Source organism: Ascaphus truei, chromosome 1, assembly GCF_040206685.1.
Source record: "Ascaphus truei isolate aAscTru1 chromosome 1, aAscTru1.hap1, whole genome shotgun sequence".
Classification (NCBI taxonomy): Eukaryota; Metazoa; Chordata; class Amphibia; order Anura; family Ascaphidae; genus Ascaphus; species Ascaphus truei.
Genome location: NC_134483.1, coordinates 476,845,488 through 476,868,934, shown reverse-complemented (window position 1 = coordinate 476,868,934; position 23,447 = coordinate 476,845,488). Strand labels below are relative to the sequence as shown.

Below are 23,447 nucleotides of genomic sequence, written 5' to 3'. Positions count from 1 at the left end.
TCCATATAGCTAATTTAGCATGTAATAGCTACTACCATTGATGTATTTATACAATGTATCTGTATGAAAATTATTAGTATCCGGACTAAGGCCTCGGGCATGGTCAGCGGCGCGCTTACGCTCGGCAGTGAGCCCCTGCAGCCGCAATGAGAGCGGCTTTAGCGGGGGTTCGCGCACGCTTCCGCAAGCGTGCGGAAGCGTAGGTCTTACCAAGTTTTTCGCGCTCACGGGAGCGCAGGGCCGGTCACGTGAGCGGTTCGCCCAATGAGAGCGAACCAGCTCCGTGACGTCACTGGTGCGCCCCCTCCCCCAACCCCCCCAACACGCCCCCGGACGGCGCGCGAACTAAGGCCAGGGAAAGCACACGCTTTCCCTCAGCCTCAGCACGGCTAAAGTCACTATGGACTTAGCCTTACATTACACAGTCACTGTGTCTTCATTACACACAGCTGTCAGGTGCTCGTTGACTGCTACCTGTAGGGATATATTGCTTATGCTATCCCAAGTGGCATTATTACATATTAGCAACTGTATGCACAATATAGATCCATTCTATCTAAGTCTGTAGTTCATTTAAGTAGGCTGTACCTCTGCTGTTTCCCAGATTTAGAGAGTACTGATCCCTCCATGCTAGATACTTGCGTTACAAACGGTTCTGAGAACCATTCAGTCAGCCTGCTCTGAGACCTACCATCATTAAGCTGTTTCTACTGTGGCAGAGCAGGGAGTGATAGACAATCTTCTGTGCTCTAACAGGGAATACCTATTCATCTCAAAAGGCATATTTACCACGACCCCTGTGTGAATATACACCTAACACTTGCCTTTACACTCCGCTAGTCTATAGGGACACCTCTGTACCCCACTCGCCATAGCAACTGTATGCAGGGACACACGCTTCTCACCAATCCCGAGTATACTGACAACCTGGTAGGGACTGGCACCATGTAATCGAAATGCTAGGTGCTTGTTGGTTATTATCCCTATGTGTTAACACACTTCCATCATATCAGGCTGACTATGCATCTGTTGAACTTTTCTTAAAGGTATACTTTCCTACCTGGGAACTCTGTCTTTTCCTAGGCTTAGTTACACCGCCAAGAGTTCATACCCTGTCCAGTATGTATATCCGCTTGCTATCAAGCCACCTACAGGTATATATGGTGTGGGTGTACACAATGATGTTTGCTCTTTATCAAGTGAATGTTAGTCACCTATGGGCTCACTTTGTGATTCCTCAGGCTATTTATTGTTCCATACACTTTTACTAGTGGTACTTCCATCTGTACACTAAGCTATTCACTTGAGTATACTGATCCCCACTTAATGCTATATATATGTTTCAGATTTCACCTACCTTACTATTCATAGGTGTACATTCACTAGTTGACCTGAGCTCCTTTTAGTCCGTTGATTATGGCTACGCTACCTTTTTATATAGTTTATTTGAATGTGGATCGTGTAGGGTTATTTGTACGCTACAGCCTTCCACACTATATTTATAGACCCCAGCATTTATAGCTACATGTGTCTTTGCTGCCTTAGGCCTGGGACACGGTACAGCAGACCGCGCTGAGCCGCTTCCACATGTGTGTGGAGGCTCAGAAATTTTCAGCAGACGGGCAGGTTTTAAATTTTCGCGCTGAGGGGAGCGGAGGAGCGGTCACGTGACCGCAAACATCCAATGGGAACGAGGGACTAGCCCCGCCTCTGCCCCGCCCCCACAGCATGCTCACTGCCTCGCCTGCCAGGACGCAAAAAGGCACCAGATTGAGCAGGCAAGGCAGAGCAGGAGCACGGCTCAGCGAGGCCCGAGGCACCATGCCCGAGGCCTTAGGGTCATTCATGCGTCGATCGCCGTTTTTCACCTCCATTCTTTAAACTTTTTTTTTCTATTAAAGTGTTTGAATATTATCATATTATCCAGTAGGGGGGGTGAGGGCCAATAACCGTGTTTATCTATACTTACATAGTTACATCGTGGTATACTGGTTTAGTATTTACTGTCTAGCCCAGAGAAGCACCTCCTCCCCCTTCCCTCAGTTCCCCCCTAGCTGAGCGGGGGTCACCTCTAGTATACCCCACTGTAATCGTGCTGTACGGAGATATGGCAATAAGCAGTTCATATGTGTCACTGTGGGCATGCCAGCACTGCACAAACTGTTCAAACTAAGTGCAGGCAGTACATGAGGTCCTTTCAGTTAAATTGAAGAGCATCCAGGTAGGTAAAGAAAAGTAAGTTCATCATGGAGCACAGAAACGAACACCTCCGTTTGGCATTGTATTATGGGGATAACATCCTCTGTAAGGGACACCTACATTCCCACAAGCAATACATGGCGGACGATCCCTATAATGGGACCCAAATCTCTCATTAAGGTAGATCAAGATACACTGCAATATATGACAGATGGAGAACCCCACCCTGTCAGTTACACTAGTAGAAGAGACCTATACCTACCAAATAAGTAGCTCTGGTTGAGGAGCAGGCTCTTATAGTGGGCTTTCTGGTGTTACCGTATCTTGTCACCGGTCCTTCATTCTTGAGGTAGCTTGCATTGGGTCCAGATGGTGTAACTATGGCGAAGCTGGGATCGTTTTTTGTTTTTGCTGATTCACGAATAAAGCTTAAGAAGAATGAAAAGAGAGGAAAGGCGATTTGCTTCTCCCTTTAGTATCTTGAACCTTGTTGAGGTCCATCTTTCTTGAAGGTTATGAGGTAGTTTATCCAAGATGGGTTTCACTCCACGAGCGGTGTCTAAGATGTTGAGACCTGGTAGAGATTGATCAGCTTTTGTAGACTCCAATTCCTGCAGCAGATCTCTGAGCTTTCGTAACTTTGTATAGTGTTTGACCAAAATTCTGGGGAAGTTGTCAATTCTCCTTAAAAGTGCACCTTCAATTACTTGTGGGCTGCCAGAGCACTCCTCTAGTCTTTCCCATACTAAGTCAAGACCTGCTTGAGGGCGGTTTACATTTGCTACTCTGAGTCTCTTCACATGCTCTGAAGATTCTTTCCCCAACCATGTGGTTTGCAGGTTAAGTTCTTCTCTTGCAGTGACGTCCAGACTCCTGGTTATATCCTTGTATGTAGACTTCCATACTCTGTAGTTCACTGGACGGTCGTCGAAGTGGGTAAGTCCTGTTTTGACCAGATCACGCCGGATCATGTACTTGCCCATGTCTGTTAGGCCTGATGCTTCAGTCTACTGTATTGGTTTTGTGGAGGATATGGGCGGTTACGTTCGGGTATGTGGCTCCGTCCGCCATCTAAGTTTGCAGAATTGGACTGTATGGGTTGATCGTGCGTCTTTGTTATGTGTGCAGAGTGTGAGCTTTGCGCAATGGTGGTTGCTGGAAGGAACCTTGCCATCGTGTCTCCTTTGCGGTGGATGTGCGATGACTTCGGATCAGTGTGAGGAGCTGTGTTTTTCTGTGTGTGCGTACCTGGATTGCGAGACCATTGTCGTGCGTGCGTGTTTATCACAGCTGTAGCTGTAGCCATCCCAGGTAGCGTATGCCTTTAGAGAACCAGTGTCTACTTCCTGTGGATTCTCCATAGCTTTGGGATCTGTGATATTCACCTCTTCAGATAGAGATGGTGAACTGGCGTTCATACAGCGTGGCTCATTACATAGTCTCTAGTGCGCTGGGCTGGGTCTTCTGAAGCTATCAGATTATGCTATTTCTTCCCACCATCCTGTCTTGCGGCAGCTTCTAAGACCTCGGCTTGGGCTTCAGCAGTGGCAACTTCCCTTTCTTCACACAAGGCCTCTAAGTTCACTTCCAACTTGGCCATCCTACTCGCGTAGGCATGCACCTGCAGTGGCTGCAGCAGCGGCCTTCTGCTCGTCCTCTTCAATACGGGCTCTGTAATTTTATGACCACCTCTTTCCGGCTGTATGCGGCCCTGGCACGTGCAGCCTCTGCGGCAGCTCGCACCTTGGTAGCGCTTGTGCTAAATACGTTGGATCGCGCTGACCTTGTTGAATGCCTGGATGCGCTGGAACGCTGTAATGCGGTCTCCAGCAAGAGCTCCTTTCTCTCACCTTGAGCTTCGGTGATAGCGGTCTGCACGATACTGTCACTTTCCAGATCAGTCGTCTTCTGTAGATCACGTTCTCGCAGGCTTTCTTCCGTATGAGTCTTTGTCAGATAGGTGAAATATGCCCGTGAGAGCATTTTGTAACGTCTATGGCATGACTTCATTTGAGCTTACGTAATCTGTTTTTCTTGATTGCTAATATTTGTAGCATTAGACATTCAAGTTCAGTATTTTATACAAGAGAGGGAGCCGTGCACACCAATAAGAGGTGCAAGAGAATCATTTTAATGACTGGGCACAGTCATATCCATAACATCCAACGGGGGGCAGGGGGCGACATGTATTCAATATTACATTCCCCGGGCAAAGCCGGGTACAAAAGCTAGTCATAAATACAGATAAAAACAAGTGCAAATATCGCCAAAAAGGTCCATCTCAAAACAAAAAGAGATGAAAATGTACACACATGAGGCTAGATAAACTTAACTAATAAATGATATACAGCAGGGCCCTGCTTTTTGGCGATACGGCGGCACCGAGAAGGGGGTGGACATCTTGGATCCTAAGTCGCGCATGCGCAGACCGTAGTTTGCGTGCACAGACCGTAGGTTGCGCATGCGCAGAATGGCGAAATGCAGATTTGTGCATGCAAACAACTGAAAGTCGCCGGATCCGCTTTCCGGCGATTTTCACTATATGGCGGGCCCCTGGAACGGAACCCGCCGTATACCCGGGGCCCTCCTGTACACAAAAATAGGAGGCAGTCATATTTTATGAATTAAATGACTTCAAGAAACTAAATCAACATGGAAACAAGGGAAAGTAAAGCCATGATGCAATACCGAACAGGGGGTTCCCAAAATGAGCGTACTGGGGTACTGTGTGATGCAATACAGAACATCATGATATACCAACTCCCTAAGGGAATGAATAAAAAAAGGGAAAAAATGGAAAAAAGTAGCAATGTGTGTAACGAAATAAAAAATTAAACGATAGAGAAAAAAAAAGCCGTGTGTGCTGTGCACACGCAGATTAAGTGAAACTTCTTTGACTTTTGTCACAGAAATTGTATTTGTGATGTTTTAATTAAAAATCAAAATGCAATTTAATTGACAAAACGCAAATACATTTGACTTAGAACGTGTGTGCTCGGCACACATCCCATGTATTTGCTATTTGCACTAAGCGTGAATTCCTCACGTGTGGTGTGTGTGCGTGTGACTCTGTGTGCGTGCGTGACTGTGTGTGTGTGTGTGTGTGTGTGTGTGTGTGTGTGTGTGACGTATGCGCGACCCCCCTGCACATCATCCCCCCTGCACATCATCCCCCCTGCACATCATCCCCTCTGCTCATCACCTCCCCTGCTCATCACCCCCCTGCTCATCACCCCCCCTGCACATATCCCCCTGCACCACCTTACATATCCCCCTGCACCTTACATATCCCCCTGCACCTTACATATCCCCCTGCACCTTACATATCCCCCTGCACCTTACATATCCTCCTGCACCTTACATATCCTCCTGCACCTTACATATCCTCCTGCACCTTACATATCCTCCTGCACCTTACATATCCTCCTGCACCTTACATATCCTCCTGCACCTTACATATCCCCCTGCACCTTACATATCCCCCTGCACCTCACATATCCCCCTGCACCTCCTCACATATCCCCCTGCACCTCCTCACATATCCCCCTGCACCTCCTCACATATCCCCCTGCACCTCCTCACATATCCCCCTGCACCTCCTCACATATCCCCCTGCACCTCCTCACATATCCCCCTGCACCTCCTCACATATCCCCCTGCACCTCCTCACATATCCCCCTGCACCTCCTCACATCACCCCCCTGCACCTCCTCACATCACCCCCCTGCACCTCCTCACATCACCCCCCTGCACCTCCTCACATCACCCCCCTGCACCTCCTCACATCACCCCCCTGCACCTCCTCACATCACCCCCCTGCACCTCCTCACATCACCCCCCTGCACCTCCTCACATCACCCCCCTGCACCTCCTCACATCACCCCCCTGCACCTCCTCACATAACCCCCCTGCACCTCCTCACCTCACATCACCCCCCTGCACCTCCTCACCTCACATCACCCCCCTGCACCTCCTCACCTCACATCACCCCCCTGCACCTCCTCACCTCACATCACCCCCCTGCACCACCTCACATCACCCCCCTGCACCTCCTCACCTCACATCACCCCCCTGCACCACCTCACATCACCCCCCTGCACCTCCTCACCTCACATCACCCCCCTGCAACTCTCCTACACCTCCCCTCACCCCCTGCACCTCAGATCACGGCAGCAGAGCAGGCAGGACTACGCGCGCTCACAAGCAGCGGGCACCGGAAGTGCCGCACTGCTAGAGCGTGCAGTCTTGAGAGCGGGCTGGGGGGGAGGAGGGGGAGAGCGGGCTCGGCGGGTGGCGGGTGGCGGAGAGGGAGGGGGAGGAGGGGGAAAGCCGTCCTCATTCACTCAGCAGCGGCAGCGCAGGAGGTCTCCAAGACGTGGCGTCCATGAGCGTCGCCATGACTACCGCGCATGCGCGGCATGTCAGCGGGCGGGGAATGGCGGCAGTTAGGAGCGGCGGCGGACGTGTGGGGTGAATGGCGTCCGTGAGGAGCGGCGCCGGCGGCGATATGTCATTGGCCATGTGGGGGGAGCGGCGCCCGTTAGGAGCAGCGCCGGCGGCTATCGCCGCCGCCGCATGTGACAGCAGACGTGTGGGGGGGGGTGCGTGACGGCACTTCCTTTTCACATTTCGTCTCCATCTCTCCAGTTTTGCCCCATCAGAACCAGGTGCCACTAAAGAAGTTTCACTTCAAAAATGATTTGACGGAAAAAAGAACATAAAGTCAAAATGAAAAATGTAAAAAGACCAAAGATAGAAAAAAGGGGTAACGGGTGTCCTGGAGCAAAATGACTAATAGTTTAAAAAAAAAAACAAGATAGCTCAAAGTCATCATTTAGCCCTATAGGTTTAAGGCTTTTCAAAAAGAAGGCCCAGAATGCCTCCTGTTGTAAAAGCTCAACTCACTAAGGAGTACTGGGGGGTTGCAACGGGCTAAAAAGCCAGAGGGGTGAAGTTACATTGTAACAACAATACACAGGGAAATGACAGGAGTCACATTAAAGGGAGAAATTATAGACAGGACACTGTGTGTGTGTGTGTGTGTGTGTGTGTGTGTGTGCGTGCGTGCGTGCGTGCGCGCGCGCACGCTATGACTCTCTGTCTCTGCCCCCTCCGTCTTCTGTGCTATGACTCTCTGTCTTGTGTCTTCTGTGACTGACTGTCCTGTTGTGGGGGGGCCTCAACAACTGAGCACTGTAATTAAGTGATGAGAGAAAAAAGGTTGAAAGCCGCTGATCTAGAAAAAGGAGTCACATTAAAGGGAGAAATTATAGACAGGACACTGTGTGTGTGTGTGTGTGTGTGCGTGCGTGCGTGCGTGCGCGCGCGCACGCTATGACTCTCTGTCTCTGCCCCCTCCGTCTTCTGTGCTATGACTCTCTGTCTTGTGTCTTCTGTGACTGACTGTCCTGTTGTGGGGGGGCCTCAACAACTGAGCACTGTAATTAAGTGATGAGAGAAAAAAGGTTGAAAGCCGCTGATCTAGAAAATGGATGCTATCCATGTCAGATTTCAATTTGAATATGATTGTGGGGTGTGCGCTGTATCTCCCTAGAGAACATGGCTGGCGAACTTCAGTACACAAGGGGCCACCAACAGGTCAGGTTTTCAGGATATCTATGCTGTAGCACTGGTGGCTCAATGTGTGCTGATCCTGAAAACCTGACCTGTTGGTGGCCCTTGAGGACTGGAGTTGGCTACCCCTGCATTAGTGGCTTCATTGGTGGTTTTTATTCACGATCAAGGAACTTGCCCACAAATGCGTGTTTTTTTTGTTTTTCAGACTAAGGCTCCCTCCGTGGCTGAAGACCGAAATTCCGATGGGTAAAAACTACAACAAGCTGAAAAACACTTTGCGCAATCTAAACCTTCACACTGTGAGTATGTGAAATATTCAGGGATCCACTTTTTTGAGGCACAGGCGTAACATTCTTCAGGACATACTTGAAAACGAGAGGTAACTCTCAATGTATTACTTCCTGGTAAAATATTTTATAAATAAATAAATTCAGGAATTAAGAGGTTCATCTTTAGTAATCTTGGCTTTACCTTGCATGGCTGCAGTTTCTGTAGTAGTTCTTTTCTCCCGTATTTAAATCCTTTTATTTGCTTTTTCACTGTGTGTGAGAAGCATAGTTATATAGTGCAGAATACATCGTTACATAGTAGATGACATTGAAAAATTACATATGCCATCTAGGTCTATGCTAAATTTACATGACCGATACTTATCCTATTTGTATTGATCCAGAGGAAGGCAAGCAAAAAACCCCAGTGAAATATAATCTAATGATATCTATAATGTACGGCACTCTGCGAGCACGCGACCTACATACGGGACAAGGGTTAATACTGACGCTCGCAAACACTCACACTTTTCACCTCCGAAGAGGTCCCTCAAATTGACAATATCTTCGCTAGAGAACAAGGATTAATACACAGCTCGCAAGCTGCCCCACTCTTCACCCTCGCAAAGGTCCCATAAATGAGTTATATCTCCGATAAATCCGTCCCAATATACCACCTGTCACGAACAGCACAGAAGTGGGCACGTGACTTAGATATGCAACCAGGGTTAATACACAGGGCTACTCTAGCCCAGGGGAGCGCAGAGTGGGGGGCGTGAGATTTTCTGGGGGGGGGGGTGCGGCTGTTACAGCACCAGTGGACTTGGGACACACTTACACACACACACACGTCACATCACTACATTCAGGCGCTCATGCCGAACGCGACACGACTAAACATGACCGTCTTAATCCTAAATTTGAGCGAAAATGAATATCTGTCCTTTATTACTTCTTAAGCCGAGATCATACACTCCACTTGCTTGGGAGAGTGCGAGCGCTTGCTGTGCCGCGCGACCGTAGCCAAAGCGTTCTGTGCACTCTCCTGGAAAGCGAAGTTCAGGCGATGGGCGTGGCAGGGTTTCGGCCGTGACGTCACGCGGCTGGTTCTCCCTCATTGGCTGAACGCTGCTGTGACGTGGCCATCGCTCGGTCGCCGCTCCAAAGGGCAAACGTGTCTTTTGAAAACGCTGCCGCGTCAGCTTGCTATATCACCTGCAGGTGCGCAAGCAGTAGGAGAACTCATATGTCAAACAGCGAGAGTATGCTTGGTGCACACTCGCACGCAGCAACTCTCACAGTGTGAGCTCGGCCTTAAACATACAGTGTGTGATGTCAGAACGTGCCCCTTTGTGACACGATTACAGATTTCTAACTCTTATTATGCAGAGGCGATGACATCATAGATTATTCTAATTTTTAATAAAGACACTCGGGTTTAATACTCTTAGCTACGCCCCCTGGCCATGCAGAACCATCCCGGGAATGCCTTTGAGGCTAGCTCTAAAAAGACCATGTTTATAGAAAGTTGTCACAGGGGCCATATTTTATTCCCACGTCTGTCAGACACTGCCCTTATCTCGACTTTCAGGAATATACAACCCATCTGGCCCCTTTTTTTTTTTTGTACTTAAATTTTTTTTATTCCGTTTAGACAGGAAAGGACAATACAACATTAGCTTGAATACAGATTACAGAATGTATAAATCAATTACAGTGGTTCACTGGAACCTATACAAATGGAATGATTATAGCATATATCTGAGGTACTTCCTTTCTTATTGGTTAGTAAGGTCAAAAATTTGGGTTTTGTCCACCCATCTGTACACATGACCAAATTTCTCCTAATCGAGGGAAATCAACTTGGTGTAGTAATGAGTCTAGATCCTAGAATATTAAGAAGAAGGAAGAAATGGGTAGACAGAGAAAGAAAGGAAGAAGACAGGGGGAGAGAAAAGAAGGGAGGGGGGGCCCACGGGTCCTCTCCAGTGCCGCGCCATCTGGCCCTTTTAAGTCGGCCATACAGGATAGAACTGTGAAAGTTGTGAATAAAAAACACAAGTCTGAGGATATGTTTTGCAGAATGACAAATAAGTTTATTGCAGTGTACGGTGCACACGCAGAGGAGAGTTTCAAAATAAAACTCTCCCAACGACATGATGGCATACAGGCCTTATTTATACAGAAAATACTAAGCCCACGCCCCCTATACAAGGTTGCATGTGTCACTACGTAAACAAAATATGAACATGAACACATCGAGTTAATAACATTATTATGGGATGCATAAATGAAATTATTCAGCAATAACACTTTATTCAAGCCGTTGACCTTTTCTCTACATACGGAACATCATGGGCACCTCCCTCGGAATGCAAGACAGTGCCTATCTGTCTCCCATTTTCATAACATTGGCACTTTGCTCTTCTCCAAAGTTTTGTGGCTTAGCTGAACCGCTCAATATCAATTGGAACTTCAGCAGAAAAAAATGTCTTTTAAACTAACTTCCATACCAACTTTCATACAGACAATAGACAATATCAGGCACCTAAGATGGATGCTGACTTAAAATGGTTGCTTAGATCCCAGTGCTGTTTATGTCAGACCTCCCCCCCATACGTCATATTCTCACTTTGTCAGAACCCAACCCAATTAGTCTTTGTTTGAAGCGAAGCACCCACCCATGACAAGCGTGGACCTTACACAACCCACTATATGGCATTTTAAACCTTCACACGTAGAAACCACAATGTTTATCGAAAATAAATATATGATCACAACCTTTATCTTAATACACATTTTGAGAAAAGAAGAAAGAGGTAAGTTTGGGTCAAAAGGCTGCGTCATAGAACAGTTGATTTTAGAAGGGATTACGCCAGAGGTTCTCAACTCCAGGCCTCATAAACACCGAACAGGTTTTAAGGATATCCCAGCTTCAGCACAGGTGGCTCGATCAGTGGCTCAGTGTGATAAATTGAGAATATGTGTGTTATGCCTTTTAAATTCCGAAGAAGAAATGGCAAATAAAAATACCACTTGTGAGCACATTCACGTCTCAGATGGGTCTGCAGCCCGGCCATAGAAGGAACAAAGACAACCTCTGTCAGATATCTGCAATGCATCGCTGGTCTCTCCAGCACCAGTGGACTTGGGAACGAAGGCTGTTTTGTGTGAAAGCTGGTGACTGTTTATAATAACATTAAAGTGAGTACTTTTTGTTTTTTGACATGGAGGTGTGCGAGGAAGCGCGGTGCCCAAACATAGGAGAATGCTGGGGAGGAGGCGAATATGGCACAGCTACAGCAACGATCATGGTGAGTGAAGACCTTGCCAAAGCAGCATGAGGCCAAAGGGTTTCAAGTATCTGGAACAACAGAAGCACATCAGGTGTTGTGTATATCTATTGCACTCCAGCTACTTTAGAGGTTGAAAACCTATTTTAAAACGAATGGGATTTTATTTCCACTGCGCTTTTAATATAAAAGGGGAATTGTATGTGGGACTCCTTTAATTACCCTCTCTGAAGGCGTTCTAGCACCTGCCCTCGTCATGGTGTCTTTCTTTCCAGCATAAACATATGTATGTGGGTTTTCTTAACACTGCCCCTCCACAGAGCTTGAGCCAAGAGGAATAATCTCTGCCAGTAGAAAAATGACAGTGTTGTAGTGGGTCGAATCTACATCTCATCTTTGCCTAGCCCACATTAACCCTTATACTTCTGGAGTATAAGGGTTAATCAAATATAAATTATTCAGACGCATTGCTGTCACAGCGAAAAGGGTTACATAAAGTTGTACTTGAAAGCAATGTTAAAATCAATATGGGTGGTTAGCTTCAATGACGCACAGTATGTACTCAATAGAGTTTATGCTAATGTGTTAGTGACCATGCCCCACAACTTGTTCTCTCTTGGCCAAGTTTAGTATCTTATTCTCCACAAAGTACTGATCTATGAGGGTTATTGAGGGGTTCATGCCTCAGCGCCTTGTATGCAGCGGAGCAGCTCAGATTGTGTCTACTACCTGGCATCTCTGGCAGGCACTTATCTTATGAGATAAGAAGCCCAAATTTACCAAAGGTAGAGCCCTTCTTTTACCAAATGCTCGTTAAACTATTCTAACAATATATTATTTTCTTTATTAACTTATGTTGTTTTTTTTTTTGTGGCAGACGCTATCAAGACTAATGGAAGGAGTCGCATTCCTTTTTTTCTTATATATTTAAGGACCTCCCTTCGAGACCTCGAATAAAAATATTGTGTCATAACTATGCATGCCTGGTGCCCCCAGCATCGCAGCGGATGATAATGTTGGAATTGTCATTTGTTTTCCCTCTTGGCTCAGTTAATGGGCGACACGTGTACCAGAGGCTGCCGGTTTTGTTCAGTGAAAACAGCAAAGAACCCACCTGCCTTGGACCCAAATGAGCCATACAATACTTCTAAAGCCATAGCCGAATGGGGACTGGATTACGTGGTCCTAACCTCCGTGGACCGAGATGGTTGGTATGAGCCACACACCTGCTCCACTAGTTTGTATTGGTGATACCTTTGGGCCAATTTAGAGTTGGCTATCGACAGTGGAATCGTAGCGCAAATGGCCAGTTTACAACTCGTAAAAATAAGGCCCCCAATTTAAAGTTGTCCAAAAATAAGCGCAGAAGACAGTTTGCATGAGGGTCGTGAGCATAACTCGACCGGCGGAGCAGTGGTGTGTCTATAGTTTATTTCAATAAGCTCAACATGTTAAACAGCACCTGTCTTGTTTTAGTGAGCAATTTAAAGTTGGATTAACGACAGTTCTTAAATGAAGCCCCTTCTTAATTATTCAAATATAGGAACCTGGTGCTACTAAGACTACACTATAAAACCCCAGCATTTACGCCTCTTTTGATGTGCAGACACTATCTGGAAATGCTTCATATTCCTGAGAATAACCAAAGACCCCGGAGAAGATTGAGAAAAATGTATAGGGCGCGAGTTCATGTATATGGAATGACATACAATACATAATCAAATGTAATCCTTATCAACTAGAGAGACTGCAACATGTCTTCAAGTTAAACAGATCTATGTACAACTGCACAACGTCACAAAATAGCATGCAGTCTATGACCTGTTCTGCTGGGTTTGGGGGGTGGAGACAAATGATATACATAGTGAATGGCTGTAGAACGTGCCCCTGGAAGAACTACAACATTCTAGAATGTTTCTGCAGTAATAAGGTCGTATAAGAAAGGCAGCCGTGTTGGTTATACGACTGAAAATCTAGTGAGAATGTGTTTAACTGGATTGGAGGCACAATTCTCTTAGTAAGGAAAACTAAGGGGCCCGGCATATTCACTATTAATATTGCTCAGTGGTGCAGCAAACTCATTTTTATCTGCTCTTGAACTGCTACTTAAACCTATTTGCTGTCTGCAGCCCTGCCACACATCGCAGCGAAGCAGTGAGACTGATGTATGTTTTTTCCAATATGTAAAGAAAATGAAGGGCCTAGTGGTAGCACCGGTTTTAATTCCTAGTGGCGCTTCTTTGTGACTAGATATTACAATCTTCTGGTCTATTTTGCACACTTGTGTATATATCTACACTGCAAGTTATAGAGAAATATATACAATTGTAATTATTTAACTCTACACAAGGGTTGAGTATTCTGGTATCAGCATACTCCGTGTACATGCTGTTTACCATACCCTCACTTCAGCCCCTAATCAATATGCTGTGAGGCAGTCTTCAACTTGCTTAGGAAGATTGCAGCTTCATATATTTGAATGGGGGGTTTTTTTTTTTCCATTTTGAAAGGAGCTAAAATCTTTTAAAGTAAGGGGAAGCGGGCTTTCTAGCATTTTGCATTGGGGCCTCAGTGTATTTGATATTTCTGTCAGTCTGCTCCCTAATTCTGTGTGTGACATACTGTTCCGTTACATTGTGCCAAAACCGTCGCTTTTAACGCCTTTATTGTGCGGGGACATTTTCATATTCTTTTCTTTTTACCTTTTATGTAGATATTTCAGATGGAGGAGCTGAACACTTTGCAAAAACAGTGTCTCTTTTGAAGGAGAGGTACTATTCTTTTCCTATTCCCTGCTCCTTTCATAGTGCAACTACACATACACTGAGCGCCTCACTTCTCAGTAGAAGAAAGAATAACACTGTGGTAAAGGTACTGGGTTTGTATGTTACGTTCTCCCCTGGCCACCTACAGTCTGTATGATCTTAACTAACTATTATTGTAGTGCAGGGTTCTTCAAGTTCAGTCCTCAAGAGCAACCTACAGGGCTGTTTTTCAGGAAAACACATGCTTAACACTTGAGCAAGTTGTCTTCATATAAGTTTAATTATCTGTTGTTCTGAAAAACTGTCCTGTTGGTTGCTCTTGAGGTCTGAACAGAAAACTTCCTGATCTTAGGTAAAAAATACTACAATTCATGCTATGGTATCATAAAGTTATCAACAAGAACATTTTAGTACATGGGCTTTGGTAATGAATGTTCTATTGCACTGCATGCATGACAGGTGCAGTATGTAACACATTATGTGGATAAAAAGCCCGTTGGGGTTGCAGTATCTGATATTCCACGTTATCAAAGCATTTACGTGGTTGTGATTGTTTCATTGGCTGTAAAAGCACGAAATGTGTAGGTCTGTCCCTCTCAGATTAGATTGCAGAATGACACTTTGCACTGCTGTTTATATTGTTTGTCTTCCTTCTTCCACAGGAATTCTAAAATTCTCATTGAATGTCTAACCCCAGATTTCAGAGGGGATCTGAAAGCTGTGGAGACGGTTGCTCGGTCTGGGTTGGATGTTTATGCCCATAATGTTGAGACTGTGTCAGCGTTACAGAGGTGATTTTTGCTGTGTTAGCTGATGTATCAGGAGTGGCCAACTCCATTCCTCAAGGGTCATCAACTGGTAAGGTTGTCAGGATATCCCTGCTTCAGCACAGGTGGCTCAGGCTTTGACTGAGCCACGGATTGAGCCCCGTATGCTGAAGCAGGGATATCCTTTAAACCTGACCTCTGTTGGTGACCCTTGAGGACTGGAGTTGGCCATTCCTGGGTTAGATCATATATTCCCCCTCTGCTCCAGATGCATAGGCTGCTAACCAGGCCTGGCTTACAAATGACATAGCAGGAAACCCTTTTCTGTGATGCTTGCTGGTGTCATTGAGCTTTGGTGGAAATGAGCAGCCGTGGAAAGCTGTTGTAAGTCAACTAGCCACTTTACTACTGTAGTTTCAAAACGTCTCATATTGGCATGTTCTAGTGATCTCCTGCCACCAGGTGGCTGCCGAGTATTATTCACATACAGGCAGTCCTCGGTTATCCAACACAATGCGTTACTCAAAATGGCGTTGGATAGCGAAACGTCTTAAAGCGAAACACGTTTTCCCATAGGAACACTGGGCCTTATGCAGAGAGCATAGAATTTTAAAATTGGCGAATTTCATAAAAAGTAGCTTTTTTGGAGAGTTTTATTCTCCATATGCAGAAAAGTGCGAATTCTGCTATGTTTAACATGGATGCGTGTGGCGAGTTTAAATTGGCGAGATGCGCGCTTCAGAAACGTGTAAAAACAAATTTGCGCCTTTTTTTCCCCTTTACTATAGGCGGCGAGCGCCATCTTGCCATCTTTTCCTGGCGCGGCAAAAATGCGAGAATCGCGGCATTTTTTGGCGCGAACAGCCGCTTTATGCCATTCGCACCTCTCTGCATTCGGAGAGTTTTAAAAATGGCGAGATGGAGGTTCTCGCCAGCCGCGAGGCGAGTTTTAGCAATTGAAAAAACAAAATGGCGCGTTTTTCGGAACTCGCCATTTTCTGCCGGTTTCTGCGCGAAATTGTACAAAAAATGGCGAATTTCGAAATAACGATGCTCTCTGCATAAGGCCCACTGTTTAAATGAAAGGTTCCGTTCCTGAAGGCATTTTTAATGCTAAAATACACAAAATATTTTACTCAGGCAATAAGATATGCAGCACACACATACATTATATAGTGTATATACTGTATTATATATATAATATAACATAATATCTCATGTAATTTAATAATATATTATATTATATAGTATAATATAATATTATATGATATATTATATACACAAACAACTTTGCAAAGCATCATAAGAGCATTGGATAAGCCGTTTGGCGTTGTAAAAATGAACATAGGTATGCATTGCATAGCGTTGGATAAGCCATTCGTTGTAAAGCGAAGCGTTGTAAAACGAGGACAGCCTGTATATGTGACTATGGATAAAAGGCTAGTGCCATTATTAGAGAAGGAGAAAAACTGGAAGAGCACTACTGTAGGTATCAAAAAAAGTAGAAAGGAGGGTGCGTATCCCATAAAAAGATTATTTATTGGTCATGGAAAAACAGGGCAATGGAGAGCCCTACCAACGTTTCACGCTTCACAGAGCGCTTTCTCAAGGTCTACAATACAAGTATGGTTATTCATTCATTCATTCATTTATTCTACTGTTGGGGTCTTTAGCATTACGCAGTCACATGGTAGTGCCATTATTAGGTCAAAATATTGCCTTCATCATTTTCTTACAGATTACCGCAACTTTTTTGTTCTGTGACTATATTAAAGTTAAATCCATCAGTAGTTTTTTGTTACAAACCATATTACAAATGGTGGATCTTGTGTTACATGACTGATTGCTTTTGCCCACCAAGCGGCTTCCTGCCTTTGAGTCAGTCACTCAGGGCGCTGGTAGCCTCTTAGGAACCATAACGCTCAACCATTTATTTATTTATTTCCCACATAACAAAATTTTGTTCAATTTAAATAAATACGCTTATTTTAACGTTTTTGCTTTGTGTAAAACTGATTATTTAAAACATTTTTTTCCCCACAGTGACTGTAACATCACTACACAGTACCCCACAGCTGTTAATGTATAGTGTCATTTACACAATTAGCATTGTTGATCTTAAAGGTCACTTACTTATTTGGCTTGTGGCAACTTTTTCTCAGCAGCCGCAGGGATGTCCGTAAAAGAGGTGAATAAGCTTGTAAGACCATAGTGTTCCTGCTTTGGGTCAGGATATTTGACAAATAAAATCCGCCTAGCAGGGGCAATTTTGTACTTTAAAGTAACATTCACTCTTGCTCAAAGTCAAAATCACCTTATAAAATTCAATATTTTTGGACAGAACTCTTTGCTTCAAACCACTTTAAACAATTTGCAGTCATAATTGCACAAAACCATGCTTTATTTTACTTGGCCTTACTTGTAGCAAGAAGGGTATCCAGTTATTTTAAAGGAGCAGTCCAAGGCTGCAATTTTTTTTGCATATATATATAGATATATATATATATCTATATATATATATATCTATATATATACATACAGTGGTCGACAAATCGCCAAACAAAAAAAATCTACTCGCCACCTAGTACCACACGTGTGCTGCTTGGGCCAATAGGAGCTCGCCACAATGTTAAATCCACTCACCCGGGGCGTGCAAATGTATAGGTTTGTCGAACACTGTATATATCTATATCTAGATATAGATAGATATATATATATATATATATATATATATAAAATCATGGGATCTCCGGAACTGAACCTTGTTAATTTCAGCTCTGGGGACCCCCTGCTTCCGGAGATATTTCCCTCCGAATTAAGTGCTGGTAGCTGCTCTCTTTTGCTGACAGGGATCACGTAATGGCCGCTGGTCAAAGATTTACTGTCCTGCAGGCAATAGGCAACAGTGACGTCATCAGTGCGACTTCCTATTGCCCCATGTGACGCGGTAGCTTTAATCTTTAAAGTCCTGCTTGCTCGACCAGGGCGGCTACCAGCACCCACTTTGGGGGAAAGTATCTTGGAAAGCAGGGGGTCACCAGACCTGAAATTAATGGGGTTCAGCTACGGAGACCCCCTGCTTCAATACTATATCAAAACGTTTTTAAAAACTTGGATTTTTTCCTTTAAATAAATTATCTTTGATGTATCCTGTATTATGACTCGATAAAATGAAATTTCATCTAACACAATGAATTCCTATTTAGGCAAGTACGTGACCCTCGTGCTAATTTTGAACAGTCTGTGCGTGTTTTGAAGCATGCTAAGCACTCACAGCCCGATATCATATCCAAAACTTCCATCATGCTTGGCTTAGGGGAAACAGACGAACAAGTCTATTCTACAATGGCAGGTCAGTACATCGGCTTTTACAACTTCAATAAATACCGTTTTTGCCCGATTATAAGGTGAAGTTTTTTTCCAATAAAGTTACGTTGAAAAGTATATACTCTCCTTATAATCACGCCTCGGCCACTTTGTGAGCCAATCAACAGTCGGCTGTACAGTATGAGGTAGGCGGGAAAAACGGAGGAAGCTCCACCTTGGGGCCCTGAAGCAGCCATGTTGCTTGTGTCAGGAAGCTCAAACCGGGACACACACGTGTGTGTGTTTGTGTGTTTGTGTGTGTGTGTCACACACATTTGATATATTAGGTCAGTTGAGTTGCAGGTATTTTTTCGTTATATATATATATATATATATATATATATATATATATATACACATAACGAAAAAATACCTGCAACTCAACTGACCTAATATATCAAATGTACCTAAATCAGACAAAATATGCTATGGAGTAAAGGGGGTTGCCCTATATTTGGGTAAATGGCAGCAATACAGTGATACATCTAGAGCAGGGGTGGCCAACTCCAGTCCTCAAGGGCCCCCAACAGGTCAGGTTTCCAGGATATCCCTGCTTCAGCACAGCAGCTACAGTGAAAAACTGAGTTGCTGATTGAGCCCATGGAAACCTGACCTCTTGGTGGCCATTGATGACTGGAGTTGCCCACCCCTGGGCCCTCTTGAACTTCACACTCCCCTCGTCCTAACGCAAAGTTGCTGCACAGCCATATGTCTTTAAAAAAAAAAAAAAAAAAACTCATGTAAACAATGTCAGAAAATGCTCCCTGTTCGTCTATAAAGACTGTAATTCCCTCTGCCCCCAGTGTCCCACTGTAATTGTATATTAAATGTAGCTTGTGAATTCTGAATTTACTAAAATAACTCCTAATTACATTGACATATTGTTACAGAAGGCAAAACTACTCAATGATATTAATCAACATAAAGCAAAAAAATAGCTTCTAGCGAGGTTCTGTGTTCAATTTCATTTTAGCTTTTTCTTTAGAGGTTATATTTAGTATATCAACAATTATTACCCAGGAATTTGGTCGGGCGCAGCAGATTTCTGCCTTAAGGCTACTTTTAGGATGGGCTGCCGGTGGATGAAACATACCATAACAGGTGCAGCTTTAGTTTTCAGCACCTGAGAACTTTTACACTGAAACTTTCCTAGTTTGTCTTAGAATACTTTACACACACTGCAATCATTGTTTTCTGTTGGTTGGATAACCTACTTAAAATATATGATTCCTGCAATTATTGCAGGTAGCAGCATAAGCTTGTCCCACAAGCTTCCCATACAAAATAATGACATTGATCTGACATTAAAAAAAAAAGAACAAAGTAAGGTACACAGGATACCTTTAATGACTGTTTAAAAAGTGCAAGCTTTTAGGACCACCCATGTGCCTTCTGCAAGCCATTTTAAAATAAATAGTGAAATATCTAAAAGACTGACATTCTGCCCCACAAAATCTATGTTGCCCCAAACACCTTAGGTCACTTAGTGGAAAGATTGAGGTCAGTGGCACTTTGGTATCAAATAGTAATTTAGTGAAGACTATGAATGAATACCACAGGCTTCTTTGTTTTCTTTTTCTGCTTGTAATGATATCGCCGCTGTCACAACATATTTGTTCAGTAAAACCTGTAGCTGAAAAGTGAATGCACATATTGCTCTGTATTTTGCCAGCTTTGCGAGAAGCGGATGTGGACTGTTTGACTCTTGGCCAGTACATGCAGCCAACAAAACGTCATCTTAAGGTAACAGTATGTTCTGGTTTGGCCACGTTTAGGTCTCTGGCAACCTGGAAACATTAATACAGTGTTTCTCAACCAGGGTGCTGGGGAAACCGTGGTGTACCACAACCCTCTGACAAACTCAGCTAGCTGCTTAGCGGGCACTTCCCGCGCTGCCTGGAAACAGATTGCAATCCGCCTCTCCTCTCTTAGCCCGGCACAGAGTAGAGAGAGAAGCCTCTTCATCTCCATACAGCGCATGACGCTCCCGCTGGGCTGCTGACATGTTTGAGGTGTGTAGGAAGGTGGGAAAGGAGTGAGAGCTTTGTGTATGGAGGACAGTGGGAAGGCCAGTGCTTTTTGTGGAGTAGGGGAAGGTATGTGGTGTAAATAAAAGGGGGGGGGTGAATTTGGGTATTATGACTAAGAAAGGGGGTGAGTGTGCTGGTCTGGGACAACTTGCCGCAGCCGCGGGCAGCTCATCGCTGGCCATCTCGTCATGAAGGTAACCCAACCCCTGACCATACCCCAAAAGCCCTCAATGTCCCATTCTGGAGTGTGCTGTGTAAGAAGAGGGAATAAATGGGGGAGTGTGTCTTTGTGTTGAGTAGAAACGTGAGTATGATGTGTGAGGGAGAATGTCAAGTGGGTACGAAAAGGGTGTGTACATGTAAGTGAGGAGGGGATGAGTGAGGTCTGAAGAGCAAGGCTGCCCTGAGATTTTAAAAATCCTTAATTGTTGCCCCTGCTCAAAAAAGGTTGAGAACCACTGCATTAATATGTTTGTAACTAACACTGGATACATTTGAATTGTTGGATTTTTAAAATATAATTAACATTACATAATTAGAACCTCACAGAAATCATTAATTAATAGCCATGAATTATGGGATTTAGCATTTTTGCATAGAATATATGGATCTACCGTAAAACCTATATCGCACTGTTTTTTGTTATTCTACGTTCTGTGTGCGCGTGCAAGTCACTTTTTAAACACCGTTTTGGCATTAAAAGTTGAGACTCTCTTCTTGCTGTGCAGGTTGAACAGTACATCACCCCTGAAAAGTTTAAGCACTGGGAAAAAGAAGGCAATGAATTAGGATTCCTTTACACGGCTAGTGGACCTCTTGTTCGCTCTTCTTACAAAGCAGGTATACTACACTTTTGAGACTTTTGGAGAAAGGTTGTGGAACCGGATTATAATCTTTACTTCAGACCATAACAGATTGTTGTGGTTATTAATACATTTGTTGAATTGAGAAGCTGATCACTGCATTGCAATTGTTTCCCGTTACAAGCGTATTTCTTGCATAGAATCTAGGGTTTGTGAAATCTGCTCTTTTCTTTAACAATTTGTCTCTTGTGTGCGTGAACGTCATATTTAAGGTTTAAAGACTATGATAACTGCTATGTGAGATTGTTACATTCATAGTGGGTATGACAACTTTTTTCATTGAGTTGATTTAATTAGTTAATCCATGTGTTGGTTTATTTTACAAGTTTGTAATGTATCAATAGAATTAGCCCAGTAAAACATATTCTGATTATGTGTAGACTATTTATTTATTTATCAAATATTTTACCAGGAAGTAATACATTGAGAGTTACCTCTCGTTTTCAAGTATGTCCTGGGCACAGAGTTAAGACAAATAATACATGGTTACAAATACAGTTACATAAATGAACAGGGTATATATTATATACAAGACATTGCATGCACAGTTAAAGAAAATATATATTATGGGCGTATGAAACAGTTACAGACCAGATTAAAATGTGAGACAGCCTTAGATTTGAAAGAACTTAAACTGGTGGTGGATGCGAGAGTCTCTGGTAGGTTGTTCCTGTTTTGGGGTGCACGGTAAGAGAAGGAGGAGTGGCCGGATACTTTGTTGAGCCTTGGGACCATGAACAGTCTTTTGGAGTCTGATTTCAGATAAGTGCTGCATGTGGTAGGGGTGAGGAGCTTGTTCAGATAGCTGGGTAGCTTGCCCATAAAGAATTTAAAGGCAAGACAGGAAAGGTGAACTTTGCGACTAGACTCTAGTGATGTCCAATCTAGTTCTTTGAGCATTTCGCAGTGATGTGTGTTGTAGTTGCATTGGAGAACAAAACGACAAATTGAATTGTAAAGGGTGTCAAGTTTGCTAAAGTGGGTTTGAGGTGCTGAGCCATATACTATGTCTCCATAGTCAATAATTGGCATTAGCACTAGATAAGGAGGGTGGTATAACTGCTCTCCCTTAATACAACCTTTTTATTTAAACCTTAAATCGCTCTTGATAATCAATTTTGTCTTGATGTGATTGAATATGCCCTTTATTGATAGAAGTTTCTGTTGTCTTCCTATAGGTGAATTCTTTTTGAAGAACTTGGTGGAGAAAAGAAAGACGAAAGCCGTTTGAAAATACACAAAAAACCTATGAATCTGTAAACATTTTTTGACACATTTAAATCGGGCTCAAATGACTCAATGGACAGAAGAAAACCATAAATGTTGAGAGAAATATACTAATGAACCACAGGAATTAACACTCTGCAGTCGGAGAAATATAATGTAAAAAACAATAAGTGAAAACGTAAATAAGAGATGTTTACATACTGTATTGGGCCCCTGTCGTCATTTCTCAGAGAAAGACCACCTTGTTGGGCAAGAAGTATTGTATTAAAATTGCAGCAAAGACAGGATCTAGTCATCAAACTTGGCGTAAAAGTTATGCCTCTGGTTGTGCAAATCTACTACATGAATAAGCAGGACTATGACTCAGTTTGTCCACATGAGAAAGACAGACCAAGTACAAAAAGCACACATGCTTCTTAAGCAATGGTGTAAAGAGGGAAAGATAAAGATGGTGTTAATCAGGCAGTGCAGTTCTCTAAACCCGTCTAAATCCTGCAGCCACAAACCGCACAATAAAACATTACCAATGCACATCCCTTACAAACTGCAGTGCACCCAATTGAAACTTATCCCAACTTTAAGTTAAATACATGCGGCTTTGCTCTTTGACACACTTCTCTGGATCACAAGCTTGAAATCTGGGGTGTGGAGCCAAGACGTTCTCATCAGTGAGGGGAATGGAATGCACCACAGCGGCATTCTCCCACTGATTTATCTCTGCCCCGAAGAGTTTGCAATCCAAGTGAGATTAAAAAAAATACTCGTATAGAGTATAGTGGGTTATTGTTTTATGTTCTTTCATTTCATGTCCTGTCAAATCAGACAATCCATTATAATAAACGATATAACATTCTGCGCAAACTCTCATTCATTCAAACATAATTTGTTCAGATTTTTTTTATTCAAAAGAGGTTATTTGGTTAAATGTATTGGCCAGAAAATATAATTCCACTACACTAAGGTAAACCTCAAAGGGCTGGTCATACACTCATTGTAAATTGAAGTACTTATTTATTTAATGTGCTCATTCTTCTGGGAAGAATTATTCCCTGCCAATTAGTAGTTCTTATGGGCGTAGATGGGAAGCTTAA

At 43.8% G+C, this 23,447-nt stretch overlaps 1 protein-coding gene across 1 annotated transcript in view; it reads left to right on the top strand.

Moving 5' to 3' along the window:
- LIAS (lipoic acid synthetase) overlaps positions 1-23,211 on the top strand; it is a 28,971-nt gene extending 5,760 nt beyond the window's left edge. Inside the window, exons 3-11 of the mRNA XM_075567799.1 lie at positions 7,982-8,075; positions 11,279-11,359; positions 12,389-12,545; positions 14,052-14,109; positions 14,766-14,894; positions 18,077-18,222; positions 19,909-19,979; positions 20,995-21,106; positions 22,308-23,211. Coding sequence (XP_075423914.1) covers positions 7,982-8,075; positions 11,279-11,359; positions 12,389-12,545; positions 14,052-14,109; positions 14,766-14,894; positions 18,077-18,222; positions 19,909-19,979; positions 20,995-21,106; positions 22,308-22,360 — 901 coding nt within the window. The 3' untranslated portion in view covers positions 22,361-23,211. The remainder of the gene's footprint in view (positions 1-7,981; positions 8,076-11,278; positions 11,360-12,388; positions 12,546-14,051; positions 14,110-14,765; positions 14,895-18,076; positions 18,223-19,908; positions 19,980-20,994; positions 21,107-22,307) is intronic.
- The last annotated feature ends 236 nt before the right edge of the window (positions 23,212-23,447 follow it).